The sequence below is a fragment of the Acanthaster planci genome, linkage group LG10, assembly GCF_054643075.1.
Source record: "Acanthaster planci isolate LZ-2023a linkage group LG10, COTS_SCS, whole genome shotgun sequence".
In the NCBI taxonomy this organism is placed as follows: Eukaryota; Metazoa; Echinodermata; class Asteroidea; order Valvatida; family Acanthasteridae; genus Acanthaster; species Acanthaster planci.
The window spans coordinates 3,237,984-3,260,848 of record NC_141786.1 but is presented as its reverse complement, the minus strand read 5'-3'; the positions used below and the strand labels follow the sequence as shown (position 1 = coordinate 3,260,848).

The window sequence follows — 22,865 nt, the reverse complement described above, 5'->3', positions numbered from 1 at the left end:
CCATATCTCATTCATATTTTGCCATGAGGAGGAAATAAGTGTAATGTAATAAAAGAAATTCAAGTAAAAAAGTGTCATACATGTAGGACAGTATTCTTTTGGAGTAACTAACAATTTCTAACTGCAACCTGACCGTGCACTGGAAGTTGTCCGAAGGGACTTTCTTTTTTACACAGGGGTGTGAGAATTCAGCTGTTTAGCTGATTTCACCTTGTTTGTTGAGATGTTGACCTTGAATTTCAGTATTTTTGTACACCTTGTCTGTACAAAAGTATGGGCACTTAACATTTCAGCTTTTTGCCACCTGTTTTCAGCTTTAATTTAAAGTGGCCACTCACACCCTTGATGATAGGGTTTCAATTTTATTTAAACACTGGCAGATATCAGAATTATTTGTGTCATGTGGATGGAAAGAAGTGATTGAAAGTAATATCGCATGTAGGCGTGAAAACTTCTCAGTTTGAGCACAAGCAACAAGGAAAGTCAGACACGTAAACAACGCACCCAAGTTTTACTGCTTACATGTAGGAAAAAACTTTTGCTAAATACATGTTCCAGTATTATGTATCTTAAAATCTAGATTGTTTCCGGGTGAGGAATGAAACCGAATAGAGGTGATGTCTTTGCAGTTTCCTCTTTGGAACATTTACCAGCAGTAAGGCGAGTTAATCAGATGCGTACATGTCTATAAAAAGGCTGCATTTCTGTCTGTTCGTGTTTGGTGTAATTGTGTGTAACCAAACCATGCTGGTGTGGTTATGTCTTCCTGCAATGATAGGGGACAACTTCTTTGCTAACGAAAGTCGAAACCACTTTATTGGCACATGCGTGCACATGTTACATGTACATGTAAGATTGTCATCAGACATGTAATGTTTATGGACCCCATTTCAACACTTCTACATCATGCCGGTACATGTATTTCCCAGTAGCAAGTACGTTGTACATGTACATAGACACGTACCAGTATGTACACATGTAAGCATAAGTGTGTACATGTACTTACTACATGTACGGTGTGTAGGCCTTCTGCACATTGAGGGGATACATATACCGGTAGTTTTTCTTCTTCAAAAAGCCAAGACCAAGTTGTCAGGATAAAAAATTTGCCCCAGTAAACTTTTGGGTCTCCACAAAATCCAACAGGGGTATGACTCAGCAGTGTCCCCGTCAGCTACATACATGTACATGTACATGTACATGTATACTGTACATGTACATATACATGTATACATTGTACCGTAGGCACACTGGTGGGGTTACAGGTTACATGTACATGAACATGTACAGTTGCAGTGTGTGACAGTTAGTGCTGGATGTGATGTGGTATGATATGACATACATGAAACCAAGGCTGTACTTTGTCTCAGAGTCCAACTCCTAGTGCTCATTACCAGTACTGTACATGAAACCAAGGCTGTACTTTGTCTCAGAGTCCAACTCCTAGTGCTCATTACCAGTACTGTACATGAAACCAAGGCTGTACTTTGTCTCAGAGTCCAACTCCTAGTGCTCATTACCAGTACTGTACATGAAACCAAGGCTGTACTTTGTCTCAGAATTCAACTCCTTGTGCTCATTACCAGTACTGTACATGAAACCAAGGCTGTACTTTGTCTCAGAGTTCAACTCCTAGTGCTCATTACCAGATGATGTCTGTTATGGATAATTGTGTTTATTTCATGGCTTTCATAAAAGTGTTCAGGTAGCAACATGTACCGTAATGTAAGGTCCTGACCCACTGAGGGCTCACATTTCTGGTTTCAATCTACCTTACATCTGCCAGACCACCAGGGTAGTAGTCCAACTATTTTTTTCTAGCCTTAAATGATATTCCCAAAGTTTGTGTGCCAGAATAAGAAACTCAGGCATGTGCTACAATGTATTTGAATTGATCTTAGATCCAGTTGTCATAGCCTGTGAACATGGTAAAGTGTTGCATACATTACATGTAGGTACATCGTATTGCAAATCACCATGCACATGCCCAGACAGATAAGCATCTTACAGTGTATTGCAAAAAGCATTTTGGGAAGGGGGAATTCTCTTCTCACTGTTTCTTTTCCCAGGGGAATAATTCTCATATCACAAAATGTGAAAAACTTTTTCCATAGTGGGAAAAGTTTTCCACAGAATTTTACACAAGTGGGAAAAGATTTTCACGCCTTTCCACACAAGTGGGAAAACATTTGCACACATTTTTACACAGGCGGGGAAAGATTTGTACTCATTTTCACACAGGCGGGAAAAGATTTTCACAAGTTTTCACACAAGTGGGAAATTATCTTCTTATCTTGTGAAATGTGAATCATAATGTGAACGTGAATTCTTTTCAATGTTCCATTCCTATTCACCAACTTTCAGTCACAATGCACTGTACGACCAAGGCAGGAATCGCATCCATCCTCCTGGTCTTAAACGAGCGTCTAAAACTGGCAAAGTATTTATTTATTTGATTATTAAAACCAAATTGACCCCATTTCCAAGGTTGAGACAACAAGGTTCTCCCTGGTATCTGACTCTGTATGACCAGGCCTGAATTTTTGCTGGGCTGTAATATCTACATTTACATGTACATGTAGCTGACATAAAGTAAACACTAACATGAAGTCAATAGCCTTCATTTCCAATGTACAGTACATGTAAATCCATTTCCCTTCATGTTGTTGCAGGCTGTAGCCCTATTGAAAGAATCATCTACATTATTAACATGTACCGATTGCCAATTCTGAGTGAAATATTTGTACTATTGGCCTACATTTACGAATGGACTGTCCAACTTCTCAACTATTCCCCATGACATGTTAATATATGTATATTGCATAGTACCATACCATTGGGTGTGAGACCAGTATGAATGTCATGTTGATAAACCGGTACATTGCATAGTGCCATACCATGGTGTGAGACCAATATGACTGTCATATTGATAAACCGGTACATTGCATAGTGCCATACCATGGTGTGAGACCAATATGACTGTCATGTTGATAAACCGGGACATTGCATAGTACCATACCATTGGGTGTTAGACCAATATGACTGACATGTTTATTCAACCACAATCATCAGTGCCTATGCGTTCTTTAAATAGTGTACATGTACCTGTACATATATAATCCCCCCCACCAACCTATCACCCAGTGGCAAATTCTTGTGGCACTTTTGTGGTTTGTCATGTCACCATTTTATCACCTGGTAGGGTGGCATGATTGACATGTTTGTGCATGGCAAAGATAATGGTTACAGCCCTCACAGCTAATAGGCCATAAGATGTCCCCCATTATGCAAGTGTCATAACATTAGTGAGTGACAGATGGCATTGTAATGCCACCATGTGTCATGTACATGTACATTGTGCAATGTACATGTGTGTGGAACTTTATAACAGGCAGGGACAAGGTACATTACATGTACTTGTACATTACCCGGTACCAGTAATGTACTTTTTTCATTGTAAAGTGGACATGTGGGACTGGCAGCGGGACATGTACTCGTACAGTGTGCACATTTACCAGTATGTACATGTACTATGTACATGTATCAGTTCATTTGATAAGGAACCCAGACGCAGCTACCGTACTGGTATACATGTACATCTCAGTACTGTTTTTGAGTTATATGTACATGTATGTGCGCATACATGTACATGTACACTCTACGTACCCTTCCTTTATACTGATGTTGTATTGTTAAATCTCAAAACTTTTCCAAGAATGCCTCTGGGCTCAGCCACTGGGTATACAGGTACTGATATTTACCTGTTCTTCTTCATTTATGTATTAACAAAGTACAGGTACATGTACAATGTAAGTTTATTCTCATCGTGCATGGCCCAGGACTGTTGTAAGTGGAGCTGTTTGGACTTCTGTAGAAAGAAAGAAGTACATTTACATTGTACACCATGCTGGGCCGTTTTCCAATACTCGACTTCGGCTCCATCTCAGGCTTCAACTGTTTTTTTACTACATGTAGCTGACTTTGAAGCTGTAAGCGCAGTAATCAGTCTAACAGTGCCACAAAACATCAAATAAGAGGAAAGACAGCCAAAAATGACAGTAATCCAATGTAATTTAAATGCTTCAGGCCCACAATCGGGGAATGGTTTTGGGAACGAAGCCTGAGACGGAGACGAAGTTGAGTATTGGAAAACGGCCCTGGTATTTTTGGCTGTGAAACCAGTTGGATTCATATTAAAAGAGTGGTACTGTGGAAGCTTGAATGACCGACGGAAGAAAACCTGCCTAAAGAAGGCAGTGAAGACATGTTCCGGTCGTATGGGTGGGAAGAAAGCCCCAAATGAATCTTGAATTTCGGGAAAACCCAGAGTCAGGTTGGACTGACTGAAATCCTGCTGGAATGACAGTCTGCGTTGGTTCAATTTGAACGCAGGGTCAATGAGGCAGAGGGCCAGGAAAGTGCCAATTTTAAACCAAGCTGACTCCCCCAAATTTATGGTCAAGCTACAGATGTACGAGGTCAAGGTCGTATATGTAAATGAAATGGTAGAATAAACTTTGACCTCTCAGCCCCTCCCCAATATATATCTTATCTTTTGCCCCCCAGTGTATTAGCAAGGTGTTCCAGCACTGCATGCTTTGTACATGTAAACCTGCACTTAAGCTCATGTCGACAAAGCGTGCCAAAACCTGCACTTGGTTCATGTTGTCAAAGCGTGCTACCGACAGGACCTACATGGCTCAGTACAAGATATTTTTTCACTCATGTTTGTTGTGATAGTCACCTCTTGTTGCCTTAAGCTGAGGTTTCAGGCAAACAAACATTGATCCTTCTGTCACTGTTATTGTAAAGTGATCCTAAAGACATCAGAGGGGCGAGGCAGGGGTTCTAGCTGGTTGCCAAGTTCAGCCAACAGAGTAGCAAGGCCTACAGTGTACCGGTAGATGTATATGTGCATGTGTACACTCTACATGTACAGTATTGTGCAGGTATGCACAAGGGTCCCTTGCTTAGTGTTTTTTTAACTACCAGTATGGTACCATTTCTGTGTACATGTACATCTACCAGTATGTACGTCCACACAATCAAATATTCCTTTTAAATGCTCCAATTTGCTACAGATTATTGCACTTTAAACAGTCCTCCTGTTTGAGCAACTTGTCAGGAAATCCACTTGGAGACCTTGTTCCTTTACAATTGTCCTGTGGAGATCTTTTCAACCCATTCTCTAGGGTTTCCACGAGGCACTGTATTTGAGCACTTATTAACCCCTTCGCACCAGGAGGCGGCTATAGCCGCCGTAAAAATTGAGATCCTCAGCCCGCTTTTCAGCTATTATTTTCGGCCCACGCTGGCTTCACAACTGCTGGCTTCACTTCAAATTTTAACCAAAAATTGAAATTGGAAATTAAATAGAGGAGCTACAGCGTGCAAAAAAAGGACAAATTTTAATCAGAGTTTCTTATTTAAGAAAATGAGTTTCCAAAATAAACAGCACCCTCACTCATTTATGCGTGTCCCTATTTTGGCAAATGTTCCTTTTGTTTTAGGCCCACAGAGTAAATACCCAACTGAGAACAACTCGCAAGTTGATAACCCCTTGTCATTTTCAATGTCATCTTGTGTCGTTTCTGTGTTCTTCATTCCCATTTCACACCATTTGTGTATGAAGAAAAACTACGTATTGGCTCTGTCAGGGTTTTTGTGAAGGTACATTCCTGTGGAATGGAGCATCAGATTCTGCATTCATGTAAATGAATAAATGTAAATGTACTGTAAATACATGGGGACTCTGCAATACATTGTACGGCCCATGCGCTGTCCAATACATCTGTATGTCAAGTGTGTATACAATAAACATGTACTGTACATGTGCATAATCGGCGTTCTAATCGGTGCAAGCTTGAAAGTGCTGTACATACTGGGTTCCATATTGTAATTTTTGTGGGTAACTGGGCCTGTTAGGCAAAAATACCAAAAAAAGACAGTCACATGTTCCAATAAGCCATTTGCAAGTTAAATTTGAATAAAATCTGGTGCACTGAGTTATCTGACTGCAGATAAACATTATGATTTAAATTCCCCAGACTAAAGACACTGTTGCCATACCTTGTGATTCAGGGCAAGCTTTTGCATAGCGACCACCATCTCTGGAATGGACTGGTTCCTTTGTGCCCTTCTTATCCATTGAGAACAGTGTATTGTTGCAAGGCGTCTCATGTAACTACATGTAAGCAAAAGCTTGCCCTGAATCACGAGGTATAGCAACAGTGGTTTTAACAAAGAGAATTCAAGTTTTTATTTTCACGTGAATTTAAAGAACTCAGTGTACCAGATTTAGGTCAAAGTTAACTTGCAAAAGGCTTATTTCTGAGGTTAATCTAACATGGAAAAGTCAGCACGCCCATAAGGTTGCACAGATGTGCTCAGAAAACACTGTGTCTATACACACGGACATGTTGTACCTGTTCTCTATCCAGGTATTCCTACATGTACTTGGCCCTTGGTGCTCGGCAGTGCACCACGGACCACATTCTACCCTTTTCATCCCTCTCTCCTCCATTACAGTTCAATAACCCGCACTAAATTTCTTCCTTTTTTTTCTCATTGTAAACATTGCAGAACATGCAAAGCAGTGAGCTGATAGTGACGGACCACGTCCTGACCAGCGAGGAGCTGAATGAACTCCGGATGAACAGCGGCTGGGAGGATAGCATCAAGCGCACCCAGAAAATAATTCAGGTAACCATGGCAACCGGCATGTAACCGTGGCAACCAATACCACCTCATCTGCTGGCTGCTGGTTGAGGCAGTGCCCAACTGCAGGCCATTGGTTCTGTTTTTTCAAATCTTAGCTTTGGCCTCGTCTGTGTCTTTGATCTTAACCCCCAGACTTGAAGTTTTGAACTTATGTAGGAGGTAGCCCGTTCGTTGCAAATGTGCACGATCAGTTTCAACCAAATCTGAACAAATTCACAGTCTGGCAATTCACAGCATCCTACATGTACATGTATTGGTTGAAGAGGCATGTACATGAATAGTGCGAAACACCTGTCCATGAGTGTTGTGCCAACAGTATTCGCATCTGCCGGTACCCATACCGTATTTCAGGTTGCTCTGGTCGGTACCCACACCGTATCTCTGGTTGGTACCCATACCGTATTTCAGGTTGCTCTGGTCGGTACCCACACTGTATCTCTGGTTGGTACCCATACTGTGTTTCTGGTTGCTCTGGTCGGTACCCATATTGCGTTTCTGGTTGCTCTGGTCGGTACCCATACCGTATCTCTGGTCGGTACCCATACTGTGTATCTGGTTGCCTCTGCATGTGTTGAAAACTGGCATGGAAGTGTGTCAGAAATCATCCAGTCTCAAGTGCATGTATGATCACAAGTTGTTCAGCACTCATGTACAGAGCTTGACATACAAGGACAAGGACATCTCGTTGTCATTGTTCATCCCCAGTTGCTTGTGACGCGCCTTGTCATTGATTTATTTCCTGTGAATGGTATGTGACTTGCTTATGGGTAATTCCAGAAATTGAGGGTCCAAAAGTGTGACATTTTCGTGTCCCTGTGACATCTGACCTTTGTCATTTGACATGGATATACATGCATCAGCGGGATTGATTTCAAATAATTACTACTGTATTTGTTTGGCAGGTAATTTGCATTAATTCATCACACTTGGAAATTAGAAAATGTGTTCGTCAGATGTGACAGGGACACAATATATGTTTTGTTTCCTGTTCTTTTACTTCTGTGAGCGTTGTTAAGGGTGCTGTTGAGACCATTCACAAGTAACAGGGCGAACAGTGGCAAAGGAATGCTTTCGTTGCATAGGTACTTCATTTGAATTTTGGAACCTGTAGTTTGAAACTTAAATTCTGCCTGGAGGTCTTGTGTTGGTCTCGCGATGGTCTTGTGGGGTCTTAAATGGCTTGGCTTTTGCTCTCTGGAATTCAAAGGCAGTTGGCCTAAATTTTTGTCTTTCATTCCGTGCAGGATGGCTCCCTTGAGCTGACAGAGACCGGCAAGGCTCTGAAAGTCCAGTCCGAGCGGCCTCACCTGGTCAGTCTGGGCGGGAGTCGGGTCAGCACTGCCATCACTTTACTGCCTTTGCCGGAAGGTGAGTTTACTGAGGGGGTGTAGGATATTAATGTCTCCGTCAAGTACTTTGTAGGCACTCACAATTGCTTTACAAGTGATCTTAAAGTCTTCACAAGTGTTTGCAGTTGGAAGGATTCCAGACTCAATGCAAGCCACAAGGTGCACATATTATACGTGTACATGAACAAGAACTGTCACAAAGACATTCCTGTCTTATTGTGCACCAACTTTCAATAGTGAGAGCCCTTGTGACAACGCTTGTGAAGACCATGAACAGACACTGTTGAAGCACTTGTGGGATTCTGACTGCAATAGTGGGAGTTGGTGCCAGAAGGACTGGCTGTGTAGATTCTTGAACATCTTGGAACCGGGCTTGAGCGCTGGTACTTGTTGTATGTTGGGGTACCCCTTGACCGCACGGGAGAGTGTAGCCGGTGGAGAGTGCTTCAAGCGAAGACTGTACACATTTCTACAAAAATTGCCCAGTGGACAGGCATTGTGTCCCTATCAAATTGACATTGTTGCTGTCTGAAAACGCACCAGTCTTGTGTCACTCACATAGGGAATAACTTTAACCAGTTGTGCACATAGACTCCATTGATATCAAACACGGCGTAAACTCCAGACAGACAAACAAAAAAGACCCACATGTACACCTCTTTGGCTAGAGTTCTGTGCTTTCCTCATTAGTCATGTTTTCTTATACGTGGGAAAAACACCATGGACCACTTCACGGTTGTAAATCAATTTTGAATGCATGCACTGTATTTCCTTGCCTCTTGTCAGGCAAGTTTGGCACATGTACATGTACACCGCATCTTTCTTTTTCATATTTCGACTTTGCACAACAACCTCAGGCAGGACATGTATCGGCACCATCGAGTCCAAGACACCGCAGGACATTGTCATCCAAGGCAAGGGTGTCCAAGCTGAACAGTGCTGCATCGAAAACAGGAACAACGTGGTGACGCTGATCCCCATCGGGCCATGCACCGTGGACGGGGAACCGGTCAAGGAACCAACCAAGCTAACCCAAGGTAATACAGACGGTGGGAGCATGAGGCGTTAAGTAATAAAGTTGTTTTTACCCTCCAGAATCACAAAATATTGCGGGGTACAAAATCTCATTTCCCATGGGGAAATCATGAACAGTTCCTGTCCATTTCAACATGACTGCTATTTTTACCACGGAAAGGAGATGAAATGCATCTTCCAAGATTTTCTTTCAGTAATTTCCTTTCAACAGCTGGAATTAGAGACCCCAGAAATTAAGACTGTCATTACCTGTAATCCTGCCCAAATCCTAAAAGAAAATGTACTTGTTTTTTTTTCTAGAACGATTTATGAAGGGTTTCAGGTAGGAATGCAGAGCTGAGATGTTTACAGAGGATTCTGAGTTACCTGATTTTTTACGGTCGGTGTTCAATTTACACGGATGTGTGTGGATATCTGCACACCTTCGAAGTCTCTCAACATTGTGGCGTACATGAAATTGCCAATAGAAAAACACGGATTCAAAAATGCACGCACCTCCATGGACATGGTACACTTCCTGAAATGACTTGGCGTCACATGAAAAACCTCTATATGGGACTTGGGTATTTTTTTGATTGGTCAGGGCCTGCACAACAAGTGTTTAGGCAGGGAACCCACAGACATTTAACACATTTGAACCCTTTCAAATCTTGCCTAAAATGTTTCATTGTTTGCTTGATATCTGTGGATTTTGAGTCAATCTTAGGCCCAGCCATGAAGAATGTTTCATTGGACTTCTGCCAAGTGGTACAGTACCTTTCGGTGTACAGAGATAGGGTCTGGTTTTAAGGAATGCCACACTTTTTTTTCTTGACGCCCAGCTTCCCAGTGTGTTCTGGTTTAGGGAAGCATTGTGGCCTGTTGGGATTAACTGTTGTCGGGCACAGATGTCTCCACAAGATTCCACTTAATAGGAAATTTATTGAATGCGTGAACATGCATTTAGAAGCTTTAGTTAATAAGTATTGACAGGCGACGTGTTGAAGCGGTACATGTACCCTAAAATTGTGACGTCACCATGCCACGCACACTGAACCCTAAGTGGCCTTTTGCAATGTACTTTCAATTCATGTGATTCTATCTTTCCATTTGGTTTCCCGATTTTGCTCTCTTGTCCCAGAACGTGACGTCACGTTGCAGCCTCGTAACATTATTTTTAGTCTTGGAAATGTCAGAGAACTCACAAGTGCCTGCAGGTTTTGGTACAATCAGGCACTGCACCTGTATGTTTGTGACTTGCTCTTCTCAAACCCGGCGGATGGTCTTCCTGTATGTTCTGGTTTATGTCAGTGCGTCATACCTTTTTTTCCCTGATGCGTTGATAAATGTTTGTGCAGCCGTTCATTCCCCTGAAAGCATCATTGGGTAATTTCTTTGTCATTTTGGGGTCACATTACCAGGTAATACCGTGAAATTTCAGTGTTTCAACTTGCAAGATTTTATCATTTAGTTCCTTCCGTTCCAAAACCAATGAATCATTTATATTAAAAATATGGCCCACGTCTCGTAGCTGTACACATTACTAAAGTTGAAAAATGTACATTATACTAAAGTTTTTCATGTGATGAACCGTAACATGACAGGCCAAATCATTTCAGGAAACGCACCTTGTCTGTGGAGGTGCTTGCATTTTTGAATCAGTGTGTTTCTATTGGCAGTTTCATTTATGCCAGAATGTTGAGAGATTTGGAAGTCGCGCACATTTCTGCGCACATCCGTGTAACTTGAACACTGACTGTCCAAAATCACCAGACTGAAAATCCTGTAAAAGGCTTAGAATACTTCGATTCGGGGAAACAAAACATAATAACAAGCATTTTATTAGCACAAATTACATGTATGAAGAAAGTGGCATTGTTTTTTAATAACCCTAAACTGTCAGTTTCTGAAGGAAACCACTTAACATACTCTTATTTTCTGGACACAAAATCGTTTTGTATATAGAGTGAAGTCTTTCTTATATAGGACGTTACATGAAACCATATGCTAAGGAACAATGTTTGTTGAAGTGAGATTCAGAAATATACAGTATTTCTGTCCCAAGGAAGTGTCTGTCCATGAGGAACTGCGTTATGCAGACGTTGGAAGCTTTTGAACTGCACTCAGAAAATTTATTGCCCGCATTCTGTTTCAATTATGGCATATTTTAAATCTCAGAACACATGTACCTTTATGTCTACAGGTTTTTTGTATCAAAACACAAACATTGCTTCCAGTCATTCAACAGGCTTCCCAAGGAGGACTGGGTTCAATGGAAAAACAAAGGTTCCCAATCTGGACATCATTCCTCCCTGTTCTGATGACAAAATACAATGTGGTCGCCAACTAACCAAGTACCAGTCACAGAAAAAATGCACATCATTTTTTTTGTCAGTGTAAATCCTCCACGGACTTATTAATGGAGTCTCCCGTTTCTGCCTCATCTGAATTCCTCTCCAGACAATTTCCTCGCATCCTGTCTCCTGCTGCAAAACAAGAATTGCTTTTTTAGGGGCGGCGTACATGTTTGCCATTCTCTGCTAATGTCCCCCCTGGGGCAATTCCTTTTGCAACCGATACATCACCAAGAATGCTGCCCACGCAGCATCCGTTTCCAATTTACTTGGAAATGTATAATTTCCCATTGTCGTACCGGTATTTCTGCACATGGGTATTTTTTAACCCGTGCTCTGGAGTATTAATGGTCAGGGACCTGTACAGTACATGTGCATGGAGTGACTGAATCTTTCTCACTATCAGAACTTTAGCTCCAGTTGGGGCATCTCCTGACTGATTTCACAAGGCACGTGTACGAAACATTGATCAGCCCTGCAACTTTTCTCACTTTGGATTGACTTACACTGTACTTCCTTCTTTACTCACTGTACACATGTACCTTTATCTACTGGAAAACACTACAGACTTTCAGGAAGCCCTGAATTTTATTGTTTTCCCCAGGAATTACTTGTCACATGCCCAATTACCGGTACTTTTGATTTAAAACTGATAAGAATACAGAAAGGTGTGGTTCTAAATGACAAATTCTTGGTTTTTTTGTAAGATTCTGTAAGGAAAGTCGGGGGGTTGGGAGAGGATCCATTTCCATGTGCGATTCTAGTGATGTCACGGTGAGACTTTTGTTTTCCACAGTGGGCCTTTGTGGTTTTGCAAGTCGTTCTGCGCCAGTACCGTCACTGCTCTGAGTGTTGTTTGTCCTCAGAAAAGCAAATGATTCTCTTGGTTGGAAAAGATCCAGCCCATCTGCAATGACCTTGTTTGTGAAAACGTGCATGGGTGTGGTATCCAACTCAGAAATTGAATATTGTGGGCCGAGTGAAAGGATCTTGGGCCTTTTTTTGCTGTGTTTGAGGCTTTTAATGTAAAGCCCTCCTAATCCTTCGGAATCTACCAAGTAGGTTTGGGAGGATTTTGCAGGATTTAGGAAAACACATGTAGAGCCTTATTATTGTTGCTCGGAAGAATGCTATTGCTTTTGTGCATGCTGGATGAATGAAAGAACTCAGTGAGTTTTCTGAGAAGCAGGTCCTAGGAGTAAAGGGTTGAAAATTGTGTGTGGATCCGTGAGTTTTTGGTAACAGGTTTTAATTTCTTGTTTTGCTGTTCCACAGGTGCCATGCTGTGCTTTGGCAAATCCTGCTTCTTCCGATTCAACAATCCGTCAGAGGCCAAACGGATGAAGGAAAGGTCATCGAGAGGAGATACCACCTCCCAGCAGAACGCACCGACCAGCCAGGACATTATGAATCTTAACCCCACCGATCGCCTTAATGCCAACACAAGGTCGTCGCCAAACGGCCTGACCACCAACGGTTACACACCACCCCGTGTGCAGACTGTCCCCACAGTGCGCTTCAGCAATGCCAACAGCAACCACAATGCCACCACCACCCGCTCCAGCCACCTGGAGCAGACCATTGAGGCCGAGCTGAAGGAGATCATGCGGCAGGTGTCCACGGAGGAGGATAACTTCCCGGCCGAGACTTACGGCAACCGTCATGCGCTGCTGGACTCGCCTGAGGACTACCTGAGCCAGCCCCGTGACGTCTTCCCAAGCACCTCGTCCACGGACTCCAGCGGTAGTGAGATGTGGCCCGAGCCCGGCCACCGTGACAGCATCTCACCACTCTTCTTCACCAATCACAGCGACATCCGGGAGACGGCCATCACTGACGACCACATTGACGGTGAGGATGAGACAGCAAATGCAACAAGTGAGTACCAGCCGCCGGTGAGCACCATCAGGTCCAAGTTTGAGGAGGCGATCCGGAAGAACAGTCCAAGCCCAACACGAAAGCACTTCCACATCCATACAAGCCCTCGGAACACTCTGGAGCGAGAACACCAGAAGATGGGACCGCAGTCACCCACAAGGGTGAAGTTGGGACAGAGCAGCTTGTACAGCAATAAAAATTCCCTGACATCCCCGACACGTCGGGCAGATGGGGAACGATCGTCTAGTGATTCCAGTCTTAGCTCTACCTCACTGACAACCGTCACCAGCACCACCACGACAGCTACTACTGACAGAGAGTCAGGCTCGGACAATTCAGGAGCCAGCGTGTCGTCGCTCCTGTCAACATCTGCTAGTGTCGTATCAACAAACTCCACTGTCAGTGCCGAATTGCCTGGCTCAGCGAAATCAGTTGTGAGACGGGAGACCAGACAGGAGTCCTCAAAGACTCCAACACCTTCCAGCAACCCCACCCCAACCGGCCTGGACCAGCAGTTCTTTGCGACGCCCGACGCCGACATCCGCCAGACTCTGATTGTCGACCCGGATGATTTTGATGACCAGACGCAAAAGGAGCTGTGCCGAATCCACATGCAGGCTGTCGCTGAGCGCAAAGAGGCCCAGAAGCTGGCGACGTTGGAGCGACAGCGAATGGAAGAAATCCTTAATATTTGTGCCGAGTACGAGGCACAGGAGTGCGGCGAGAAGCCCAAAATGGCAGCCCCACTCCCCCAAACACAGCCTGCTCCAGAAACCCCAAAAGCCGCAGCAAAGCAATGCCGCGACCAGAGCACCGACAAGCCTCTCATGACTAGCAGTCCAATCAACGATCAACCAACAGTGGCTGCGAGCAGTCCTAAATCAATTGCCTCCGATGTAGGAATCAAAGTCATTGTCGACTCGCCGATTGTCAAGAGCAACACATCAACTCAAGAGACTCCAGTGAAAATGGAGCAGCCAGTCCCAGTGCCGTCACCACTCAGTAATCAGAATGTCTGGTACGAGCGCCTCAAGGATAACAGCAACGAAGCACCCTCTGTGGATTCTGCAGATATGCCAATGATCACAGTGGAACCTGCACCACCACCAAAGCCACCAAGAGCAGTAGGACAGGAGCAGACCTCACGCAGTCCTGAAAACGAGGTAAGTCAGACCATAACCCGAAAAGACCTTGGGGCAAAGTGAGGGCTTGAGGATTCGCACAAAGTCCCCTGAGCGTTTAGGTTTTATTTTTGTCCCAGCATCATTGGCGTACTGGTGCCTTCATCATGCCGAGCATTGTAGCATTCTTCAGAATCTTGGCTTCACCACGTGTTTAGAAAATTTGGTGAAAACGTGCTGTTCTTATGAAAAGTGATATACTGCTTTTCAGGGACTAATCCTGCCGATACTCTCACTCTGTTGGTGGCTTGCATGAACTTCAACATCAGACAAAGTTTAATGTCAAGTCAGAACAGCTTGCAATAACCTTGGCCTACATGCATTATGACCAAATAAGTGTAGTGAGATAACACAAAACAAATGTTTGGAGGTTGTTAACGTACTGATACATCTTTTTACTTCAGCAACTCACTGGGCAAGACATCGTCAAAGCCATCAGCAAGCTGGAGGAGGCCCGCGCAGGCTCCATCCAGAAGATCGAGGACCTGGAGCGCAGACTGGACGACCTGGAAGTACAGGAATCAGAAATGTTAAGAGAGGTGGGGCACAAGACCATCCTTCAGTCATCCTTGGATCATCACGTAGTCCTCACTTTGTTTTCATATCGTCCTCGCATTGTATTAGCATGGTCCTCAGAAAGTCCTCTTAGTGTCCTCAGTGTGCTTTTAATTTTGTTATCCATTTATTTTTGCCGGCACAGTGCTGCAGGTGTGGCGGGTTATTCTGTCTTCCAAGCTGGTGCTTGTTAACCATAACCTTCCCTGATCATTCAAAATTTAGTCAAAGCTTTTGGAAATTTTGTAGGATTGACACAGTCACAGCTCAGCTATTATTACTTTTTCATTACGTTGATCGTCCTTAAAAAGCACATGCACAAAGAAGGTGGTTGATTTCTTTCTCAGTGGAGGAACTTCTGAAGGGTTGGAAAGGTTTTTTTGCTAAATGCCCAGGGATTGGGGTTGTCAAAGAAATGTCTTCAGCGTAGCACATGTACATTAGTTGTGGGTAATTATATTGAAGCCAAATGAAACACATGGGAACACATTGCATCAGCGGATGAAAATCAGTACACAGTGAATTCAATGAGAGGCGCACTGTTTCCTGGATGGAGTCCTCTTTAGAGAGTACGGTACACACACATGCACAGCTTTATTCACATTTATGGTTGAAACTTGAGTCATGCACGCTACTGAGTATGGTGCACTCTGCACAACATTCTCAATTCCTGCTCTGACCCTAAAATGACACTACTTTTTACGCCCAGGCCTGTGGTACAGGTGATTTTGTGACCCACTTCCCTTAACCATCTTGAATTTCCCCCCCCCCCGTAAAAGTCCATCTGTTGACCCTTTTGGAGCTCAACTTATACATTGCATTTTATTTATTTGTCTTTTTCACTGCTAAAAATTTCCTTGCCTAATTTTGGTTGTTATCCTTTTCTCTCTTTTCCTTTTTTTTTTTTCATTTTATGTTTTGTGTCCACTGTCTCGTGACTCGTTTTCCTTCCAAAATCCTTCTCATCTTTCTTCTAAACAACGTTTCTTCCATCCCGGTCAACACCGATTTGGTTTTACTGTCCTTTCTGTCCTCCTTTTAATCTCTAACTATTACTACTCGTTCTCTTTGGACAAACTTTATTGTTCTTTTGGGCCGTGGTGTCAATCCTCTTGCATTTACTTGCTACGCTGCATTGCCTGTTGCACTGAAATTTGCACAACTACCGGTATTTACATTTCTCCACCTCACTTTTACATCTTTCCACATTTAATATTCTTGACATGATCTGTTTCCCCAAAATATTAATCACACACTTACAACTTTAAAACATCTCACTGGTTCATAACTTTGGGTTATTCCCGTTTTCACGGACCCAACATAAAACCATCTAATCGCATGATCGAACAAATCCACTGACCCACGATGCACCAAAACATACTTGCCTGCCCATCCTATTAACTGCCACTGTTACCCGGATGTTACAATCCGTATCCTGTACGACTCTTCGTTCCCCCCCTCGGTCACGTGACCTTCCTCTGATCCTCACATGGTCATTGCGTGGCCATTGCATGTCTTGTCTCTTGGTCACCACATGATCGTCACATGACCTAGATGGAGATAGAGGCTGCGCTCTTGGAGGGCGAACACCGCAGCGAGCTGACACAGTTGCAGCAGGAGCAGGAACTGTTGGGCACGCTCAAACGCACCAAGCACAGTATTACCAGAAAGGCCATAGAGCAACGTGAAAGGGTCCGTTCTTGATTAGGAATGACAGTCCCTCGTCCACTACACCCTGCTGATCCCTCATCAAAATGACAGAAAAAGTGTAACCCACAATCCCTGCTGTTTATTTTAGACTTATGTGCCGCATATGTCTACCTCCTCCCCCACAAAATTAAACTCAAACTTTTACTCTGATGAAATGAAATAAATTTTAACACATTGATACCGTTTCCCTAGTTTAATGCAGAAATACATGTACAAATATACATGTATATTGTCCCGGACAGATGTAAAAATTTAAACTCCTAGAGAGATGCGAAACTATTTCCATTGGTACAGTACATGTATTTTCTCCTGGTCGAGTATTTTCTCCTAGACGGATAGTGAGCATAAATATTACTGAATTCAGCCTCTTAAACCTAAACCATGATGAGATGCATTCCCTGTGGTCAGATGGATTATTATCCTGCGTATATTCAAGTCTTGAGTCGGAAGGCCCCCGGTTTTTTTTTTTTGTATCGTAGGAAGTCATCCCTGCCCCTAAATTCCCCTTCCTAAGAGAAAACCCACAAAAATCACTGTCCAGATGTCAGAAAAGAAAGTCTTTATCTGCACATGTACCTTTGTATATTCCCCCATGTTTTTATCATAAATTCTCTTCCGAGAAGTAAATAAGAGATCCTGTAAATTTGCTGGACATTGTAGGAGCGCCTGCAGGTGGACCAGGCCCGCAGCCGCCTACAGCAGCTGGAGCAGGCCCACCTGGAAACGGAACGGCAGCTGGAGGCCTGCCCCATTGGTGACACGGCCCGCAAGCAGGCCCTGCTGTTCCAATACCAGCGGGAGGCTGAGGGGCTGGAGCAGGAGCGCAAGCGCTTTGAGGACCTTGAGTTCCAGCAGCTGGAGACAGAGGCCAGGATTGAGGAGGAACGGGAGATCCTGGAGCAGGAGCTGACAGCCGAGGAGACCAAGGAGGAAGAGAAGGTCAAGACCAGAAAGGTCTGTCAGTCTGCTGAGTGACGCTGCAATGTCTGCAGATTTCCATCAAGCATCAATAAAATACGACAGGCACCAATAGTTTTTAGACAGGTCTTTTTGTTTTCAAACACGCTTACTTTCCCAAAGGAACGATGTGAAGAAAACACTCATCAATTTCACAAGATTTTTGTGTCATCAATGTGCTGCTTCATGTAAGATTCCTCTTCAAGATGGGGATTCTGAGAAGAAACAGCATGGGGAACACTTGCACATACATGTACATACGAGTTCATGCAGGGTGCCATACCAAATTTTCGTCAGAATGCGCACAAGACCACATTTTTAAATGGTATTCAGATGGGAGCCAATTTCACAGGGGTACTAAGCATACAAAATTTGCTAAAACAGAATATTTGCTAAATAAAAACAGGTTAGTAGTCAGTATGCCATGCTTCTTTATGGGTAGATGTTTTGCTTGCTGCTGGGTCTCGCCTAGTTCTTGCTTAATACATACATTACATGTACATGTAGCTAAGCAGTTTTAAAACTTACATGTAACAGGTCTGTGAAATTGGTCCCACATGTCTTTCATGTTTCGTTATGACTGTTGATAGAGGTGCTTGTGTGCTGAATTCACATGTAAAGCAGTACTTTAATTGAGAATTTCACAAAGATGACAGCCTCAAAGGTAGTGAAAAGTCTTCAGACATTGAGTACTGGTACCATCAGTCAAAATTTTTTTTTTGCGTGAACTGTAGCAACGTCGTTTCCTGTTTGTCCACCCACTGCTAAGGCCGGTTTATTCTTGTGGCGAAAGCAAAGCAAACTTGTTGTCACAAAAATATTTAGCAAAATTCACTGGGGTTAAAATGTGATCCACTTTTGCGAATTCACGGCACCAGTATTTGTTGAGATTTCACACTTTTGCATACATGTACATGTATGTGTTTTCTTATGCGCCAAGAATGAACTGGCCTTTAATCTCAAAAATACTTGTGACTGGTATGGAAGTTTTGACAAGAAGTGACAAGTACTTGTGAAGCGCTCCATTTATACGAAGTTTATGACAAGTTGTTGAAGTAATCTGTCGTCAGTTGGTCTTGTGAGGTTGCCCGTGAAGGGCTTTGTTGCTTGTGAGGAATCATTAATCACAAAGTGCCAACTTGCGACCACCCTATGTCCAGGTGAATGTCACCGACATTGACCAGCAGATGACCCATGTCATCAGCGACGCCAAGGTGAAGGCTGAGAGATTGGAACATGACCGGAAGAGTACGGAGCAGGAGCTGACCAAGGTATGGCAGACATGCTTGTGCCCCGCCCTCCTCCACTACTGGACCATGCTCATAACCAGTGGGAGACTTTTGAGACACTTGGTGGCAGCAAACACACCAGTCCCACATGACTGGTCTGTTAGTCTTTGTGTCATTGAGAGCAGGTTTTAGGACGAGAACCAGTGTGTGAACCAACATGAATGCCTACTCCAATCGTTTGCACTATGGGCCTGCTTTTTCGTACGGATCTGGACTGTGATCAGTGATCCTGGAGCTGGTTCCTGCTATCCAGTAGGCAGGTCAATGAACCAACGACAGATCACTGATCCGGATCCACATGAAGCAAACAGGCCCTATGATGCCCGGTTCAAATGACATCATTCTTCAAATTTTACTGCATATCGCCCTAGCCTGATTATAAATGTGGACAGTTGACTGGCCACTTTGTCAATCCTGCTTGCGTTCAAAATGGAGCATTTTCACATTGGGAGGCCATCCTCGTGCCGAGTGAAATTATACACCTGCATCGCTATTAAACAAAGAGGTTTAACCAACTTGGTGTTGTGAACATATTCCTGCCATAGTATTGTTTTGTTTTCTGTCCTGCTAGGAGAAGGAGCGGTTGGCTAGCATTGAGAAGGAATATAACGGCTTGGTGATGTACTACTCCAGGAAGTCGACGGGAGAACAGGAGGAGACGTCGGAACTGGTAAGAATGCAATAATGTGTAAAGGAAACTTTTCACTCTTCTTTTAACAGTGGCTGTAGTCATGGTAACTGTAGTGTGGCTTCTCATTTCTATAGTTACATGTTTGGCATTGTACAGTGAGCATTGCCGTTCTATACAATGTTGCAGATCCTGCAGTAGGTCATTGACCGTACACTGCTCAGAAAGTCCAGGGACCGTGCCTCATGGCTTTAGTCTCACGATAATTGCCTTTTTCCTGTAATCTTATTTTTTTTATTCTTTTGGTAATTTTTTCCAGTCCAAACCTAACTTGACTTTCGGTTCTTTTGGTTATTCATACCCTGGAGGATTTGTTAAGGAAATCAAGTCTGAGATCCATTCATTTCAGACTGGTCTAGGTCCTGTTTTCAATGCTACGGTCTGGTGCAATAGAAGTAGACAGCAACCAGGCTAGAATGCCGTAATGATATAGTCGCTTCCTATTATTATAAAGCTTTCATTGCATTGTGTGTGCTCTTGTATGTATTTGCTCAGTTGATTTCTGCACATCATAGGTCTTGTGGCCTTGATACATGGCGGATCAACAGTTGATAATAAGAGAGTTACCGGTAGAAATGCAAATTTTCTCAGATCATCTGATTCCCTTCATGTTTTCTTCACATGTTTGCCATTGGAGCTTGAAAATGTGCTGAACAGAATCGTAAGAGAGTTTGGAGTTTCCCCTGTTTGTTCTGAATTCCCAGACCCATGCCAGCTCTTTTCCTGTCGAATTTAATTTCACCGTCTTTTCTCATTCGTTACCTCTTATGTACACTGTTACAATTTAACAAACATTACACAAAGATTGCCCAGACTGTCCAAGTTCTTTTCTGAATTCCATGGTGCATGCCTTCACTGGCATCTTCAGGTGCAATGCAACTCTCTTTGTCAGCTCTTGTGTACTGTACTCCGTTAACCACTTCGTGCTGGGGTTCCCGGTACCGGAGACCTTAGGTTTATATGCAAAGCCGGGGTGCCCGAAATCGGACAAAGGAGCAGGGCCTTGAAACAAGAGACTGTACTCGGAACAAAAGACTGAGCTGCTGGGAATTTTTCAGTTGTCAATGGCGGAGGTAATCCACTATTGTTTTGAAACAGTATACCAGAATTTGCGGTATTCAGTGCGAGTGGATTACGATAGGGGACAAAAGTGCTCCAGCGATGAGCGATACAATACCGCTGCACACTAATTTTGAAAAGCATGCTACTGCTGCTGCACGTTAATTTTGATTTTTTTAAATTTGAAAAGACACCAGCAGCGCACTGGGCAATTTCAGGAGCAAAAGAAAATTACGTCACACCGCACAATCTGTGCACTCTTTACAAGGCGGCAGGGCAGGTCTGCATGAAATACTCGGGCATCAATACATGTTGCCTGTCAGATTAGAGTAGCCACCAGACAGTCATTTGTGTAGGTACAAACATCCATGAAGTTATGAAGTTTGGTAGAATTTTGAAAATGGAAAGTCTTGAAAATCCCCCGGGAATTTGTCATGCAACTTCAATTTAGACCAGGCAGCATATGGTAAAAGACACTTTTTAATGTCCTTTTGAGGTTCAGAACTTGGTCCCTTTGTGCCAGATTCCCAGCATGCAACCAGAGCTCTTTCCTTGTCTGTTTTTGATCTCTGATTTGGTCTGGAAAAGCTTCAGCCTCTTTTAGGGAATTCCAAGTTGCATGCCTGCTCAGCTCTCTTCGTTTCTAGTTTCAATCGTTGAGTGTTCTTTTCTATGGTAGAAGAAATAATTATAACTCATCCAAATTCATTTATGTAGACCAAAGTCACGAGTGACTTGGAAGGACTTGGCCTTTTTTCCTGAATTCCCAGCTGCATGCCTTAAGTACTGTCTCTCTAGTTTCAACCCTCGTTGAGAATAAACAGCCAATGATTGTTCATTTTCCAAGCATTGGCCTGCATGTACATGCCTAGAGTCCCTGGTGGTTTGGAAGAACATCTGACTTTCTTTCCTAATTTCCCAGTTGCACATCTGAAGAGGTCTGTCTTGTCCCTAGGTAGTTTCAATCCCTTGTTCCTTCTGCACCCTGTGAAGAAGATCCCAGAGTTGGCCAAGCGACAGAAGTTTTGTGTGGTTTGCCAGAACTTCCACCTTCTCCCCTGAATTCCTACATGTAGTTGCATGGCTAATGAACTCTTGTCATATTTAGTTTTAACACTTTAGTGGTCACTTTCCAACCCGTAAGAAAATACTTGGGTTGTCAGCGCTGGGCAGTTGGAACAGATTCCACCTTCTCCCCTGAATTCCTAGTTGCATGCGTTGAGAACTCTTGTCATATCTAGTTTCAGCCCCAGATTGTTCTTTTGTCCACCACAGAGGAAGATCAGGGAGCTGGCCGAGCGCCGGTTGCGCCTGCAGCCCGAGATGTCACTCAGTGACGAGTTCCTGGCCAAGCGCAAGTACAACTCGCTGCCCCGGGAGGCCAAGGGGGAGGGCAAGGCCCCGCCCAGCGACGCCTCCCCCAGCCCCTCCCAAGTCTCCCCAGCCTCCTCCCACAGCAGCCTGCCCAGGAAGGGGGACACCCTGGGGGACATTGAGCGACACCGACGGATGACCCTGGAGGAGAAAGGTAGGGTGGATGAAAGCAAAACTGGGATGAGAGTCAAACCTCTCTGATTTACATTTGATGCACGATACAAAAATGGACGCACCCTCTATTGTGTCCTGTGTATGGAATTGTGTAAGCCTAGGTGTGAAAAAGAAGAAGTATTGAAAGCATTGAGTTATTTGTTTTCTTTTTTTTTCCTGATCACTGAAGGAGACCAGCTCATTGAGGAGGAACGAAACCGTCTGGATTTGTTGTGTCGCCAAGCCACCAAGGAGGCCAAGCTCCAGTGGGAGGAGAAGAAGCAACGGGAGCAGCAGCAACTGCTGGCGCCTGGCTCCCCACGAGCCACCGCCGCCAAGGGCAGTAACTTCAGCCCCAGCAGCTCGCTGTACAGCACGCCACGCCAGTCGGCTGGCTCACCGACGCACCCGAGCAGCGTCGATTCACTGGGTGCTGCAGCAGCGGCGGTCACGGCGGTCTCGAGCAGTGACTGCGCCAGCGTCTCCAGCTTCGAGAGCATCGAGGGACACCTGGAAACCTCTGGCGTGTACTCGGGGAACTCCACTCCTTCCAGAACCTTCAGTACAGGGTGAGCCTTATTTTG

General features: G+C 43.9%; 1 protein-coding gene across 12 annotated transcripts in view; it reads left to right on the top strand.

Moving 5' to 3' along the window:
* The window catches only part of phldb2 (pleckstrin homology like domain family B member 2), a 74,945-nt gene that overhangs the window by 44,330 nt on the left and 7,750 nt on the right, over window positions 1-22,865 (top strand). For 8 of the 12 annotated variants that reach the window (XM_087142657.1, XM_022244394.2, XM_087142656.1 and 5 more), the window contains 12 exons: window positions 6,583-6,702; window positions 7,965-8,088; window positions 8,927-9,106; window positions 12,713-14,478; window positions 14,901-15,035; window positions 16,606-16,743; window positions 17,422-17,715; window positions 18,879-18,989; window positions 19,579-19,677; window positions 20,333-20,356; window positions 22,030-22,282; window positions 22,472-22,850. In XM_087142657.1, the coding sequence (XP_086998783.1) occupies window positions 6,586-6,702; window positions 7,965-8,088; window positions 8,927-9,106; window positions 12,713-14,478; window positions 14,901-15,035; window positions 16,606-16,743; window positions 17,422-17,715; window positions 18,879-18,989; window positions 19,579-19,677; window positions 20,333-20,356; window positions 22,030-22,282; window positions 22,472-22,850 (3,620 nt within the window). In that variant the 5' untranslated portion in view covers window positions 6,583-6,585. Of the gene's footprint in view, window positions 1-6,582; window positions 6,703-7,964; window positions 8,089-8,926; window positions 9,107-12,712; window positions 14,479-14,900; window positions 15,036-16,605; window positions 16,744-17,421; window positions 17,716-18,878; window positions 18,990-19,578; window positions 19,678-20,332; window positions 20,357-22,029; window positions 22,283-22,471; window positions 22,851-22,865 lie in introns of those variants that run through there. The other 4 variants (XM_022244395.2, XM_087142654.1, XM_087142658.1 and 1 more) reach the window with 4 other exon arrangements.